At 37.2% G+C, this 17,204-nt stretch overlaps 1 protein-coding gene and 1 pseudogene across 1 annotated transcript in view; one reads left to right on the forward strand and one right to left on the reverse strand.

The window, feature by feature from the left end:
* LOC145268289 (electron transfer flavoprotein-ubiquinone oxidoreductase, mitochondrial-like) overlaps positions 1-17,204 on the reverse strand; it is a 162,109-nt gene that overhangs the window by 36,304 nt on the left and 108,601 nt on the right. Inside the window, exons 6-7 of the mRNA XM_080123696.1 lie at positions 5,170-5,288; positions 1,560-1,637 (exon numbers count right to left, since the gene is read on the reverse strand). Coding sequence (XP_079979822.1) covers positions 1,560-1,637; positions 5,170-5,288 — 197 coding nt within the window. The remainder of the gene's footprint in view (positions 1-1,559; positions 1,638-5,169; positions 5,289-17,204) is intronic.
* Positions 2,037-2,173, forward strand: LOC145268476 (U2 spliceosomal RNA; annotated as a pseudogene).

Consider the following 17,204-nt stretch of genomic DNA (forward strand, 5'->3'; position numbering starts at 1 on the left):
GGATAGAGAGAGAGAGAGAAAGAGGGAGCTGGATAGAGAGAGAGAGAGAAAGAGGGAGCTGGATAGAGAGAGAGAGAGAGAAAGAGGGAGCTTGATAGAGAGAGAGAGAGAGAGAGAGAAAGAGAGAGCTGGATAGAGAGAGAGAGAAAAAAAGAGGGAGCTTGATATAGAGAGAGAGAAAGAGGGAGCTGGAGAGAGAGAGAAAGAGGGAGCGGGATAGAGAGAGAAAGAGGGAGCGGGATAGAGAGAGAGAAAAATCACCTACATTGATCAAGTAACTTTTTTTTTTTTAAATAAGAAAATTAAATTTTATGATCAGTGAGACAAGAGAGCTGGATGCTGTCATGTAAAATTTTAGGACGGCAATATGATTTAACTACCAGGATTTATGACCGCGCTATGTCTACCAAAAATTATTAATCACTAAAAATCAAAGATTTTTTTCTGTGTTTTTGTTTCTTTAATTAAGTGTAATTCTAAACAAGCACTTAAATATTTCAGAAATATTTAGAAAGATAAAATAATAATGTAAAAAAATAATTAATTGTATTCAATCAGTTTAGAAACTGGACAAAGTATTTGTCCATTCAGATATATAAAGAATTAACTGCATATCTTTTGAATAAATAACTAATTTCATGGATTATGGTTGATGTTGAGTCTTTCACTAACCACAAATTAGCCAAAAAATAATGTCAAAGTCTAAATTCAATCCAGATCATCTTGTTCGATCCTATGGATAAATAAGCATTTTGTATTTATTTATCTGGAGAAATTATTTTGTTTAACTGCTTGCTACTTTTTACTCTTATTCTCATATTTAGATATTTTTTACCTAGAATTCACTCTATATTATGAAAAAAAAAAAAATCTGTATGATGTGATGAAACGAAAATATATTCCAAAAATCAAGTAGTTTTATTTTTAAATAAGTTAAATTTTATTAGTAATCAAATACCAACTGTTTGGTCTGCCATTTTGAAAATAATTAAAAAAAAACAAAAAAAAAAAAACTAAAATAACAAAACGCAAAGGGAGATAACTCAACATAATTCAAACTTGTCTGATTTCTGTTGTAATTCCTACGAATTCACATTAATCGCTTAAAGATGATTTTCTTCATAAAAATAAAACTACTTCATCAATTTAGCTGATTTTTGGAATATGATGTTTTCGTTTCCTCATGGGTATTTATATTATACAGATTATTTATTTTTTAATATAGGAGAAATTCTGGACAAGAACCGTAGTTTCTATTAATTTTCTCCAAATCCTTAAATTCTGATTACTAAAAACTTAATGATACTCTTTCATTAACAAAAGATCCTTAATCCTAATAATATAAAGAAAACATTAGAGAAAGCTATAAGGATGGATTTGAGAGGAAGAGGGATAAATAAAGACCTGACCAGGCATAGGCAAGTTTGGAAATCAAATTTTTAAAACCATCTAGCACATGCCAGCATATAAAAATGATATTTAAACAAAAATAATGGTGGTGAAGAAAATGAGAAAAAAAAAATGAGGCGTAAATGAGAAAAAAAAAATGAATAAAATACTTTTGGTGATCCATCTTTATGTATTCCTACATCATTTGTTGCGACACCTTTCACACTGCCATCGTCATTGAAGAGGACCTACAAAATAAAAGCAAAAAACAAAAAAACTTTGAAACAAATTTTTAGTCACGTGCAAGTGACTCTATAAGTTGGTCCGTCGGTCGGTCGGTAACACTTTTGTGCTTGGCCTTTTTGGTTAAGATAGAAGGTCTGTTGTTAATAGATGCTGTTCTTAGCTTTTAAGCTTTTCTTGGTCTTTTGGCCAAGATCAAAGTGTAGTATCTTTCTGGCAGATACTGCAAGCAAAAATCATATGTAGGGGCAATCCCACATACAAGATGCAACCCTTTATACCAATTGTCATTATCCAGCTCCTCTATTCCGCAGGGAGTTGGTTCCCATTTCCCCTTCACTCCTCACATTAAAAATCGGCCTTGTGCCTAATTTGCTCGGTGGGGGAGCAAATAAATACCCCTCCCCTTTTCTTGGCCTTTTGGCCAAGATCAAAGTGTAGCATCTGTTCTTACTACATGCTGTACTTATGTTTGTAACTTTGTGATATAAAGTGGGGGATCACTTTTCTGTATTAATCTAATGTAAAATGATCACCCACTTTACAACCAGTCAGTCTCAAAGCCATTCAAGCCATTCTCCAGATCATTCAAATTGTTTTTGAAGGATTCCAGTTATTTTTTAAGCATTCAAGTCATTCTTAAGGTCATTCAATTCATCCGTAAGTTCATTAAAGTCATTCTAAGTCATTTACTTTTTATTTATTTAAGTGATTTCAGCCCATTTTTCAGTCATTTTAGTTTATCTTTAAGAATTTCATGTCAATCCTACATTCACGCATTCATTCATTACACGAGAGCATGCGACTAATGGCTATCGGCCTTGTTTTATTATTAAAAGTTGAAATGAGATGCTTGACTAAAACATTAGATGACTAATAACAAAATGAAAAAGAAAAAAAAAATTGCATTTTTTTAAAAAAAACAAAGAAAACTTGAGTTGACAACTAAGATGCTGTCATTTTTTTTTTCTTAGCATTCATTTTTTTTTAATCATTTTTAATCATTTTTTAAAAATTTGTTTATTTTCAAATGATTGAAATGAAATGTCAGATTAAGAAAAATTAACTTCTACATTATCCATCCATCCAGCACAGCTGCAGCCGAGATTGAACTCACTCCATGAGTTTGTAGTGTAATTCAAATCTTGTTGGTATCTGAATACTTGATGCTTCGCCAGGGCTATCAAGGGTATTTTTCATTGTGACACCATCACTAGATGTGGTGTCTACCACAGCTTAAGAAAGTCCCATCTACCCTCGAGAGAAGGATAGACTGCGCCAGTTTCTCAACCTAGTATTTTTATATTGTATATTATACAAACAAAAAAGTATTGAATTTCAACACCTGAGACCTATGGCAATTGTTAGGTCTAAAATAGTAACATATCCAAAAAATTATGAAAAATGATAAGGCAAAAAAAAATTATTTATGAAAAACTATTTTCAATAATGTTTACATGTGGAATAAATTTTGTCTTGCATTTTGAATTACGTTCGTCATGACATAAGCAACAGAACTTAATTATCTTCCCTGTCAACTTATGTTTTTTAGTAGGCATTATATAGGGATTTCACTTCCTTTCACAATTTTTTTTTTTTTCATTAATAATTATTTTTCTACTCTATCGTTTTCTGTAATTGTTGGATATGTTACTGTTTGAGACCTAACATTTATGTAGGTACCATTTGTTTCACTTGAAATCAATATTATTTCGTTTGTAGAAACAGAGACTTGAATGCCTACCGGAGAGAGAGACTTGAATGCCTACCGGAGAGAGAGACTTCGACGCCTACCGGAGAGAGAGACTTCGACGCCTACCGGAGAGAGAGACTTCGACGCCTACCGGAGAGAGAGACTTCGACGCCTACCGGAGAGAGAGACTTCGACGCCTACCGGAGAGAGAGACTTCGACGCCTACCGGAGAGAGAGACTTCGACGCCTACCGGAGAGAGAGACTTCGACGCCTACCGGAGAGAGAGACTTCGACGCCTACCGGAGAGAGAGACTTCGACGCCTACCGGAGAGAGAGACTTCGACGCCTACCGGAGAGAGAGACTTCGACGCCTACCGGAAAGAGACTTCGACGCCTACCGGAAAGAGACTTCAATGCCTACCGGAAAGAGACTTCAATGCCTACTGGAAAGAGACTTCAATGCCTACTGGAAAGAGACTTCAATGCCTACTGGAAAGAGACTTCAATGCCTACCGGAAAGAGACTTCAATGCCTACCGGAAAGAGACTTCAATGCCCACCGGAAAGAGACTTCAATGCCTACCGGAAAGAGACTTCAATGCCTACTGGAAAGAGACTTCAATGCCTACCGGAAAGAGACTTCAATGCCCACCGGAAAGAGACTTCAATGCCTACTGGAAAGAGACTTCAATGCCTACTGGAAAGAGACTTCAATGCCTACTGGAAAGAGACTTCAATGCCTACTGGAAAGAGACTTCAATGCCTACTGGAAAGAGACTTCAATGCCTACCGGAAAGAGACTTCAATGCCTACTAGACATTATTCCTGAGTGTCTAAGGTCTCTCTGTAAGGACAACCTGGCATGATGATATTTTTTTATACAAGTAAACCCTGACCATATATTCAAAATATTCTCGGCCCAAATAAGATATCCTGGGTATGATTAACTTATACTAGCTTTTACGAGGAATGGTGCACCTTTTCCAAGAGATGTTACCTTAAGTAATAGAACGAAACTAGATACTCCACCAGCCAAGATGAATTCTCATCCTAGAATCCAATAAGACCAAGAGGCCACAATAAAAGATATGCTATAGCATATTTTAATGGTTAATTGGGAAGAGGAAAATTATGTTTTCTTTACTAACTAATGGAACATTTGAATGTCTATGTATCTCATATCGAGATTAAGTGTTAGCCCCAGGGATGGGAGTTCCCCCCCTCCACACCGATTTCTGAAAATTTTAAAGTAAAGTGAAACAAATTGGACCATAAATACTAATTGCATTAATATTATCATTAAAGAGTTAAATAAAAAGACAAACCTACTGATAAATATCTGACCCAAAATAATCCCACAAAGGAATATTAAATTTAAGAAATGAACTTAGGTTGCAAACCAAATATGATATTAGTTTTTGGTATTTGTGCAAATTTTAAACCAGACGTATCTAAGCATCTGCTTGGCTTTGCCTGGAATATGATGTCCACCAGAAATTAGACATCAATTAAACAAGATTCTATGAATTTTAATTTAAGGCCTTAAAATGTTAGATATTTTCTGGAAACAAAATCATGATCAAATTAAGATTAAAGATTGTACCAACATAAAAGTGATGAAAAACTGTTCTGTTCCGGATAAATTTTACCCAGACCGTGACAGGTATTCTAGATTTTTTTTATTTTTATTATGTATTAAATGAGTATACATTGTGACAAAAACAACAACAACAAATAAATTAGTTACTCCGAAAAATACGCCACATACTTTTTGCTGCTATTAAAAAAAAAAATAAATAAAAAAAAAAAAAAAATTTGGTAATTTGTAATGAAAGAAAAATTACTTCGCTTGCAGCAGTTCCAGGATAAATTTCCACTCCCAACTCTTCTGCTTGTTCCCCAAGCCATCGGACCACATTTCCAAGTCGTACAATATAATTGCCATGATTTACCATCGGCATACCTAATATAGAAAATAAAAATAAGGATTAAAAATAAACAAACAAAAACTTTAGGGAAAAATGGGGGGCTTGTCCAGAATTTCCCCTACATTAAAAAAAAAAAGAAAAATCCGTCTGACATACATACCCATGACAGAATGAAAATATTGTATTCCAAAAATCACATCCAAATAGATCAAGTAGTTTTATTTTTATAAATGTTACGGCGGTACTTGTACAGTTTAATCAAGACATTAAAAAATGAAAATATCGAAAAAAGGTTATATTGCACGTATCCGTTATGGAACAAAGTTCCCAGAAAAAAATTTCACTTAATTTCATCAAGCAGGTTTTTTTTACAGTGAAAAAACAATTTGTTATGATACCGAGCAAAAGGTTCGATTTTTAGGAAAAAAAGCTAGTATTAAAGATGGGGAGGGAGTGTCGGCGCTTTAACTGGAAGTTATCTCCCCGTAGCATGTTTAACAAATTCCATAATGGCTGACTTCAACGTGCTCTCATAAGAACGTGTTTTTCCGCCGAAAAAAACAAAAAAACAAAAAAAAAACTATTCGATCAAATTAAATGAATTTTATTGGGGGGATCTTCAGTTTAAAACGGATACGTACAATATAACCTTTTTTTTTTTTTGATATTTTCATTTTTTAATATCTTGATTAAACTGTACAAGTACCATTACGGCTAACAGAATCGCAACTGGCGTGCAACGCCATCTTCAAAAGAGTTTAAAGAAAAAAACTTTCGAGATTTTTATTATAATGCTTATGAGTTCCCAGTAATTACTTAAAAATTATTTAGATCAAAAATAGGTATTTAAACATTTTCTTTCTTTTTTATATTAAGCATGATCCTGGAAAATGCCGGGTAGAGACAGCTAGTATGTTTTTACAAAGATTTCGGTTCTCTTGTTTATATGTCAGAAAATTTAAGAAACCAACAAATTCTTATGCTATTATGTATCTCTCTTTTAAAATTTAAAATATTAAAAAAAATACTTAAATATTTAAACCCTTATCCTCAAGTAGCCTCCAGGCTTCGATAAGTGGTGACCCCTTTGTAAAAAAAAAAAAAAAATATTAGAAGATGTACCCGACATTGCCTGGTAGTAAACGTAATGTTAAGTTCCTTAAGAAACAAAAAGATGAAGTAAAAAAAAAAAAAATGGAAAGAAACTAAGACATGTTTAGGTGAGTATTATGTTTTTTTTTTCTAAACAGTTCACTTTTATCTAAGTAAAAAAAAAAAAATAAAAAATAACAAAAAAAAAAAAAAACTGGCTGAGATCGAAACCAAAACCTAAAGACAGTGAGTACGACCAGCTTGACACGATCTATAAATCGTTTTCCAACCTACATATTTTTAACATAATGAATTTGTCATGTTAATCATTCCCACATACGCATTGTGAAACAGTTAGCAAATGGAACAACAATGTAGTAAATAATGGGCAAATCAACAATTCCCTCACTATCCAACAATCATGAGGTTGTTTGCACAGCAATCAAGAAAGCTAACATACTTGCCCATCAGGTTGCCTCAAACTCTACTTTGGACCCAGCAAACCACTCCCTCCCTGATTTTCCTTTGCAGGTAGATTAGAAACCATATTAGATGATCTGGAAATCACATCTTTTCAAGTACATGATATCATAAAAATCTAGACACCTCAAAAGCATGTAGACCTGATCTCATCCCAGCTGTACTATTAAAAAAAATGCTCCGCAGAGGTTGTTCCAGTTTCCTCCAAAACTTAACAAATGTTTTAACAAATATTGCTTCCTGACTGCTGGAAAACTACTTCTGTGGTACCAATTTACAAGAATTCTGGCGAAAGAACTGACCCATTAAATTATCACTCCTCTAGCCTCCTCCCGCTTTTCGTCAAAATATTTGAGTCCATAATTAATCAAGCTCTGGTCCACCACCTTACAGATACTTAACAGTCTGACCGACAATATGGATTTAGAAAATCCAGTTCTACTGCAGATATCTTAACTGTAATCTCTGAACATATATACCATGCAATGAAGAAGGCAAAGGAGGGCAGTAGCCCTAGATATATCTAAGGCTTTTGACAGGGTATGGCACAATGGTCTTCTCAAGAAAATCAAATCATATGATATCACTGGACGAATACTTAATATAGTTAAGTCCTTCTAAAATAAGAGAAGAATCGAGGTTGTCCTTGATGGTCATAGATCAAAACAATATGATATAAATGCGGATGTACCTCAGGGGTCGACCTTTGGACCTTTATTGTTCCTGATATTCATAAATGACCTCCCTGATAAAATAGTCTCTGAAATGGGTATATTTGCTGATGACACTACACTCTGTAACAGGTACTAGGGGAAAACGAATGAACACATATCCAAGGCAATGGCGGAAACCCTAGAGGAAGACCTCCAGCCTGTAGTGGAATGGGGTTAAAATTGGATAGTAACGTTCAATGCTGCCAAGACTAAGCTCGTTTTCTTTAATAATTACAAGAAACCTTCTCAACCACGAATAGCTATGGCTAAAGATACATTACCTGAAAGTACTTCGCTCAAACTCCTCACCTTAACGTTCACAGGGAACATGAGTTGGAACAGATACATCGAGGGCATTGCCTAGGCTGCTTTGAGGAAGGTTGGCTCTCCCTACTGTGCTAGGAAGTTACTTATGCCTGAAAGTATCCTGTACCTTTACAAGGTTACCGTTCACCCATGTATGGACTGTTGTTGTCACATTTGGGCTGGTGCATCTGCTATTAGTCTCTCACTCCTGGACAGGGTTCCGAAGAGAGTCACCAACCTAATAAGTACCGAACTGTCAGCTAAGCTTCAACCTCTGTCCTATCAACAAAATGTTGCATCCCCCTGCTTGTTTTAGAAATATTTTAATGGTAGATGCTCCAACGAGCTACAAACCCTTGTACCATCTCAACGTAAATACACCCAACAAACAGCAAAATCCCACCCCTACACAGTAGAGATCCCTAAATGCCAGAAAGCCTTCTACTTTAATAGTTTCTTCTCTAGAACTGCTAGACTTTGGAATTCCTTTCCGGGTTCCTGCTTCCCAAACTGTACTGACATGCAGAAGTTCAAGTGTAATGTAAACATACATCTTGCTGCTCAACCCCCTACATAGTATCCCTGCAACTTATGTTCCTGATAGTAGCCCCCTACATCAAAGTGGCACTGTAGCTTTTTTCAGGTGAAAATGCAATAAAAAAAATAAATAAAAATCCAATGACCCTCACATATCAATTTTTCAATTTTGACCATTCTGTAGCTAGTTTTTCTGGATTAAAACTGACTAATAAGTTTTCCACATGCCTGGATATGCTATATACAAAATTTCAAGTCTGTAGATAAAAAATTTGTTGTTTTTATAGATTGAGAAGTGTCCTCACATACACACACACACATTCTCACTTTTATATATAGACTAACAAGAGGTACCCAGCGTTGCCCGACTGTTTGGAGGTGTGTGTGGTTTTGGGTAAATCAAAACACCCGGGTGTTTGTGTCTCGGGGGGGGGGAGTAAAAAAAGTTTTGGTAGCTAAGTATGAGGATCGAACCCAAACCCTTGAATTAAAGTGTGAAAAAAAAATAAAAGTGCGACATTAACCACTGGGCCACCACGAAATACTAACGGAAACACGTTTGAATTTATTTAATTACTTAGAATTAGCAGGTGCACATTTTAATGACTTAATGAGGTCAACTTTTTTATTTTATTTACTGCGGGAACGTTTTTTTTATTTTTATTTTCCCAAGATGTTTGGGGGGGGGGGACCAACTCCTCATAACAAGGGAATTGTCCAAATTGAATAGCAATTGTCTGATATAAGGAAAATATTTCCAAATTGATCAAATCTTATTGCTTTTGCACATTTCCGGTGATCGCCACGGGAAAAATACCGCCAGAATTAGTGTTGCTTTTATTATACGAAAAAGCCTAATCCACATGCGGCGAGTGAAAAATGTTGAATATTTATCTTTTCGAAGTCGAGCAAATTAAATAGACAGGCGACCTCCATTGTTAACTCGTAGATATTATGATTTTATAATTGATATAAAAAGTTTTAAGTTGTGAGCCGACCGACCGCTTCTCGGAAAAAAGCCTTCCTTGGACATACACAAAAAGCGAACATACATACACACATTTTCACTTTTATATATATAGATTAGTAGTTTTAATCTTTAACAATAATTTTTTAACAATTATAACCATTCATACTTATACAGAGACATGGTTGATCATGATCATGATAGTGGTATTCACCCTAGTTCGGCTGAGCTGGCTCTTTCCAACAAGTTCCCCACGTTCCAAACACTGGCTGACCAGACATAGCAGTGCAAGCCATTCGCGGTTCCAGCAACGGACCCCGTAAAAGTGAAGGTGGTTTGGAGTTAACCACCGTAACATTTCTTCCACCCTGGTAGTGTTGATAAATTCATGGATGAAGTCATCTGATTGCCATTGAAGAGCATGGCCGACCCAACAAACATCTGGCAAGGAGAGATTTTTGGAGAGAGATAGTGGGTCTTGCAACGAGTACGAATTGTACTGTTGGAAGTAACTGTTTTCAGTGAACATGGAGAACGTAGCGTGAGCAGTGATGGTCGAATACCCCCAGTTTGCATCACATAGGTTAAATGTCACAGCCATAAAAGTTGCAGATGAAAGCCTGGTAGATTCTGACTTTGATGTTCAGCCTTATTTCTTTTCAAATCCAGAGCCGTGATTTAAGTCGGCAGAAGAAGGTGCGAGCATTGCTGATGTGCTTGAGGATGTGTTGGCCAATTGCGGTGATGATAGAACCAAGATATTTGAACCGATCAACCTCTTCAAGGGTCTCTATGAGAAATTACTTTGCATAATGCTGTCTCAAGTAGTACGCCCATGTCATCTGCTATCAGTCATCGGAAATGTTCAAAGTGTGTCCCACATTGATGTTGATGGTCCAAAACTGTGCAGACATAGACATAGATGGGATCACGTTAGGTGTGTGTGTTCCTTGATAGAAGCGTTGATCAAGTTTGAATAAAACAAAATATGTATTACAGGACTCTGCATTGCGAGTGAAATAATCGTATTTGCGAGCGATTTTTCAAAGTGGCGACTAGAAATAATGAAACACTTATCTTTTGGCGATTGTATTTCCTTCACCGACAATCTTCCAAAGCTCACTACTGAATGAAAAATCTTTTCAATTTTTTTTTTTAAAAAATAAAACAAAGTTAAATTATTTTAAACAATAAAAGTTTAATTGAACAATACACTTTTTTTTAACGAAGGCTATTTAAAAAAATATCTGAAGAAATTAGAATGTTTATACCTTCAAGTATCAATATAAACTTTGTTGTATATTTAGAATTACACTTAAAAAAAAATACAGAAAAATCTTTATGATGTACATACTCGTCATGAAACGTAGATGTCATATTTTAAAAATCATATGGGTTTGGTTAGTAATTTTTCTATTTGGCTGGTAAACAAAAATATTTAGTTGTCAAGGGTCAACTAAAGATAAATTTGTCCATAGATCCCATATTAGACACATTTGAAGACAAAATAACACATTATTACAAAATAACCAGATATTTACTCTTGTTTGAAATTTATAAATATATTTCAAAGTTACACTTCATCCTCAGAATTTCTTTCTTTTTTGTTTGCCAGATTAATAGATATTTTATTTTATTCAAACTCAATCAATGCTTCTATCAAGGAACACACCTAATGTGAATACCGCATGACCAACGCACTGTTCCGACATCTGAAAACACTACCGTGAAAAACAACAAACGGGCTTCTACTTACTGATTCTCTGCTCCAGCAACAACATAGCAAACAAAAAAAAAAAAACACCATAAAAAAAACAAAGAAAAAAAGAAAGAAATACTTAGGATGAAGTGTAACTTCAAAATATATTTACAAATTTCAAACAAAAAAATATGTTTATTTTGTTACAATGTGTTCTTTTGGCTTCAAACGTATCTAATACATATTTTATTTTATTTGTAGATGGAATCAGTTAATGACAACCTAATCCTTACAAGTGATACGGCAACAGACTGAACATTGTAGTCTTTCAACTTAGCATAAGACACAAAGATAAATAACAAAAAATGCAGAAAAATCTGTACGATGTATGCATCCATTACAAAACAAAAATATCATACTCCAAAAATCACATAAAATGATCAAGTAGTTTTATTTTTATAATTAAAAAAAAAAAAAAATCATTTTTAAGCGATCGATGGGAATTTGTAGGCACTACAACATTAATCTAGCAAGTTTGTATTATTGTTGAGTTATCTCCCTTTGTTTCTTGAGATTTTTTAAAATGGTGAATGAGATGGTCACTCCTCAGATACTCATAAAATCTGATTTTTTTTTTTTTTATTTAAACATAAACCTACTTGTTCAATTTACGTGATTTTTGGAATATGATATTTTTGTTTCATCCCAGCTACATTATCAGATTTTTCTTTTGTTTTTGTTTTTCAATATAAGGGGTGGTGGTGGTAATTCTGGAAAAAAAAACTAATTTTTTTTTTGTACTTTTCACTGAACCTTGACTAATAAGTGATGTTACTTAACAACAGTATTCTAGCGTTAGAAAAGATGGAGCTTAAAACTTATGAGAGTCACTCGACAATAAAGGTTAATGAGATTGTCAATCGAATGATACACGAAAGGATTTAATACAAAAAGTGTAAGATAAGATCACTAAAGAGGATAAATTTTTTACTTTAACTGCAACTCAACACTCACCTTTAAAATGACAACTTTTATAAGCTTTTGGGTCTGCTGAAAACAAATATCTTATTTCCAATTTGGGGTAGACAATTTTAGATATTAAGACATCTTTTTCCAATGTATTAATGAATTTCAGCGGCTGTCATCATTCTTAACATAAGGAGGTGGTAGGTGCTTTGTAATACGCATGTACATTAGTTCTTGTTCAGCTGGGGGGGGGAACATGGCTGTCAGTGAAAACATAAGGAATTACACTGAATAATAAGTAGCAATACACATGAAAAAATTGAAATAGCTTGAAATATTTCAATATTGGTATGCATAGAAAGAGCTTGATGAGCTAAGAAAGAATCTTTTTAAATTTTTAAAATCTGATTAAAATTAAGGAAGTTATGGCTATTTTTGTGCCTCACACGTTTGGATATTTTTCCCTCTTTAAGACCATATGCGTTTCGTCACATTTTTTACACTACTTTTTCAGTAAAAATGTCATATCTTTGTTAAAACACAAGACTAAGAAATGAAATTTACCATATAAGTGTATTTTTGTACAAGGAATCAGAATATGCAACTGAAAATCTCCCAAAGTTTATGGTTTCCAAATAATCTGCAGTAAATGTGCATAAATATGCAGCAATTCCTTAAAAATGCCATGTATCCATAAACAGAAAAGAAGTTGGAGAACTCAAAGTTGAATTGTAATGTGCTTTATGTACAAAAAACTTAAATCTAAACATAAGACCATTTAAAAATGAATATATTGCAATATTTCTTTGGTATTATTGTAGATTAACACCTTCTGTTTAAGCCTAATCAACCCCTTCTGACCACCCCTCCAAAATGTGATTCTACCTTTTTAGGCAATTATGTATGAAATGCCATGAAAAACTTTAATGAAAGATAAACAAATTATTTTAGAAGTGAATGTAAAATAATTTCCTAATATAGGTCATTCTAGCATTTTAGGGCAGTTAACTGTTTTATTTTTTTATTTTTTATTTTTTTTAAGATGATTATGTGTAGTTTTAAGAGGGTTTTTAGTGAGGTAGTTGTACCCCAGCTAATTATTTATCTTTTAGAACCCTCGATAAAAAACGACAAACTCCTTTTAACATTGAACCTTTGCAAGTCTTTATTCCACGAGATAATAGTGGTGGAGCTCAAAGTTCTTGAGTCAGGTCCACGTCGGACTGTCGGTGCTGGGCGAGGAGGAGAGGAAGGTGTGTCTTCGCTCGCGGCTCTGTGCTGACTGTTGGATGTCCCCTCCACTCTTTTTGGGGACAGCAGGATCAATGCGCCCTGCCTGTCGATTGGCCAGTCTATGGCCGAAGAACTTACAGGGAAGCATTGATCCGCCAGAGAGTATAGTTCATTAGGGGGGGTTGCTACATCACCCCCTGCTTAGGCGGAAAGCCGATAAAGAAGAAATGTAGCAGTTGTTAAGAGAGAAAAAAAAAAAATGTTCACAAAAGTTTTTTTTTTTTTTTTTTTATGAGAAAATGTTCTTGCTTTTAAGTGAAAAGCTGGGTTTTCATGCTGAGGATGAAGAAAAAGGATTTTATTTTATTTTTTTATAAAAGAAGAAAATGTCTTTGTGCAAAAAAAAATTTAAAAAAAAAAAAAATTTTTTTTTTATATATATACAGTCTTGCACAACTTCTTTGGCCAATGCACTCTACGACCACTACGCGTGGTAGTAACGTAGTTGTCTGCATTGGGAGTACTTGCTTCAGGTGTATGTTGATGATGCATGTATGTAGGGGGAATGTGTGGCTCTTGCGTTTTCGTGTCCAGAAAGGCTTTTTTTATTCTGTCAATAGAGACCGTTTCTTTTTTACCACTGATGTCTATGGTGAAAAGTTTGTTAGTATGTGAAAGCACGTGATAAGGACCGGTATAAGGTGGAGTAAGAGGGGCTTTCAGAGTCCTTCCTAAGGAAAACGTGAGTCCAAGACGAAATGTCCTTTGGGACCGAAGATTTTATGGTCTGTTCCCTAGTATGCATAGGTGGGAGCTTATTGAAATAAGCTCGCAGTCTGTCAACGTACAGAGCTGAATCCATTTGTGCAGACTCTGTCGGGCTCAGCATTTGACTTGGCAACGATAGAGGTGCCCCATAAACTAGTTCGGCTGGAGAGTATCCCAGGTCCTCTTTAATGGCAGCACGATAGCCTAAGAGAACAACAGGTACGTATTCGTTCCATCTCTGTTGGTCAGGATAAGCACGTAGTGCAGCTTTTAATTGGCGATGGAAGCGCTCTATCATCCCGTTCGAAGCTGGGTGATAGCTTGTCGTGCGAATACGTTGGATCCCTAGAATTCTGGAAAGTTCCTGGAATAGGTGGGATTCAAACTGTGCACCACGATCCGTGGTTACAGTGGTGGGAACTCCGTAACGCGATATCCAGCCTGATATAAGGGCTCGCGCTACGGACTCAGCCGAAATGTCTGTGAGGGGAATGGCCTCGGGCCACCGTGTGAAACGGTCTATGCAGGTCAGGAGATAAGTAAATCCCTGACTGACCGGCCACGGTCCAACCAGATCTATGTGAACATGGCTGAACCGAGCGTCTGGGGTGCTGAATGTTCCTAGGGGTGCACGAATATGCTTGTGCACCTTTGACTTTTGGCAGGATACACAGGAACGTGTCCAAGCAGTGATATCACGCCTCATATTTGGCCAGAAAAATCTAGCTGTAATCAGCTTCACTGTGGCTTTGCATCCAGGGTGTGCCAGATTGTGTAGGGTGTCAAAAACAACTCTACGATGAGTCATTGGAACTAGTGGTCGAGGTGAATCCGTTGCGGTGTCACAAATGATCTGTGTGTCTGAAGTGGGCACAGGCAGGTATGCGAATTTGCAAGTTGCAAAATCAGGTGACGACGGATCCAAAGTATCCAGACTTGGCTGGTCTAGGGCCATTTGCTGTAAGTCGATATCCGATGGTGAGGACAGAGAATTAATGGGAAGGCGAGACAAAGCATCTGCCGCAGCATTCTGTTCACCGGAAATATGTCGGATATCGCTAGTAAATTGTGAAACAAAATCCAAGTGGCGAGTTTCACGGGGAGAATATTTGTCCGGCTTAGCACGCAGTGCGTATGTAAGCGGACGGTGATCGGTGTAGATCACGAATTGACGGCCCTCGAGTGAATATTGGAAATGTTTCACTGCAAGGTATATTGCTAGGAGTTCGCGGCCAAACGTGCTGTAACGTTGTTCTGCCGGTTTCAGCTGTCTCGAAAAGTATGCGAGAGGCTGTAATTGTTGTTGGTGCTGCTGTTGCAACACTGCACCTACAGCTGTGCCTGATGCATCACCGACCAGAGAATACTGGGCATCAGGTATGGGGTGTGCAAGTAAGGATGTCATCGCTAGCTTTGTTTTCACTTCGTTGAACGCTTCTAGTTGGACCTCATTAAGTGAGATTTGCTCGTTTTTCTTCTTCCTGTTGCGTAACAGGTCGGAAAGAGGGGCTAGAAGATCTGCACAGTGTGGGATGAAACGTCTGTAATAGTTCAACAGACCAAGAAAGTGCCTTAGTTGGCGAAGTGAAGTAGGTGGTTGAAGGTCTTGTAGGGCCTTCACCTTTTCTGGTAACGGAGATATACCGTCTGAGCTGATAATGTGGCCCAGGAAAACTAACGACGAAGCACCGAAAACGCATTTACCAGGGTTAATCCTCACCTGGTATTTCTGAAACCGTTCGAACAGTAGGCGGAGGTGAGTGGCATGTTCCTCAGGTGAGGCGCTTGCCACGAGAATGTCATCTATATAATTATAAACAAAGTCTAAGTCACGCACTACTTCGTCCATGAAGCGCTGAAAGGTACTAGCCGTGTTTCGCAAACCGAAGGGCATAGTTAAAAATTCAAACGCTCCAAATGGAGTTGTAACCGCAGTCTTGGGTATGTCGGCCAGATTCACCGGGATCTGATGGTAAGCCTTAACCAGATCTAGCTTAGAGAAGCTTTTACAACCATGCAGCGAGGAAGCAAAGTCTTGAATGTGTGGGATTGGGTAACGATCGGGTACCGTCATGGCATTCAGTTGTCGGTAGTCCCCAGTCGGACGCCAATCCCCATCACGCTTAGGGACCATATGCAAAGGGGAAGCCCATGGACTGGACGAGGGGCGAATTATTCCCAGCTGCAGCATATGGCTAAATTCTGCCTTTGCTGCCTTAAGTTTATCAGCAGGGAGGCGGCATGGTCGTGAGAACACAGGTGCACCTGTGGTCTCAATATGGTGCTTTGTTGAGTGAGTGGGTTTGCTGACCACAAAATTTAAATTGGTCAATTCCGGGTATGCTTGCAGTAAAGTCTGGTATGGGTCATCAGACGCAGCAATGAAGAATACCGGGCTGATAGCGGGGGTATTTGTTTTTACCCCAGAGACGGAAAGTTCCGTATTAGCGTCTATCAGCCGACGTCTTCGCATGTCCACTATTAGGTTAAAGTGGTGCAGAAAGTCCGTGCCTAGCATGGGGTACGGTAAGTCGGCCACCGTGAAGACCCACGTAAAGTCTCTCCATAATTCCAAGTCTAGAGAACGAGAAATTTGACCATACGTGGGGATTGCCGAGTGATTTATCGCTTGCAGTGTGATTGGCGATACTGGTGGTTTTTTACCGAGGAGTTTTAGCAGCTATATGCTGCAAGCGGCTCCCGTATCAACCAAGCAACGTGCCTGGGATAGTGAGTCTATAATAAAATAGGCACGGTTTGTGTGCATACCTGGTGGAGAGCTTGCCGTGCTCAAGTCCCCAGACCTTAGTTTTCCTGGTTCAAAAACGAACAGGGCATTGTGCACCTCTGTGCCTCTGCTCCAAAACGGCTATGGTAAAAGCATAGCCTTGGCGTATTAGACTGGCGGCGGCGATGGGGAGATGGTGAGCGACCTCGGTAGCGGTGTCTGGGCGATGGTGCTCTAGTTGCGTTTAATTTTTTTACCTCTGGTGAGACGCTCAATAGCGTCAAGTATAACCAAAGACGTGGCGTCTCGGCTTGCATTCCCAGTCGCAACAGCATGTGTAAAAACTTCAGCCTGTGGCTGAGGGATTGCAGCGGTGGTAGGTCCCCTAGAGAATTCCATCACCCAATCCGCCGATGCTGCTATGGTATCTACAGATTGCTTCTCAACCATAGGTGCCAAAAT

The sequence above is a fragment of the Euprymna scolopes genome, chromosome 43 (assembly GCF_053919585.1).
Source record: "Euprymna scolopes isolate OS-2025 chromosome 43, ASM5391958v1, whole genome shotgun sequence".
In the NCBI taxonomy this organism is placed as follows: domain Eukaryota; kingdom Metazoa; phylum Mollusca; class Cephalopoda; order Sepiida; family Sepiolidae; genus Euprymna; species Euprymna scolopes.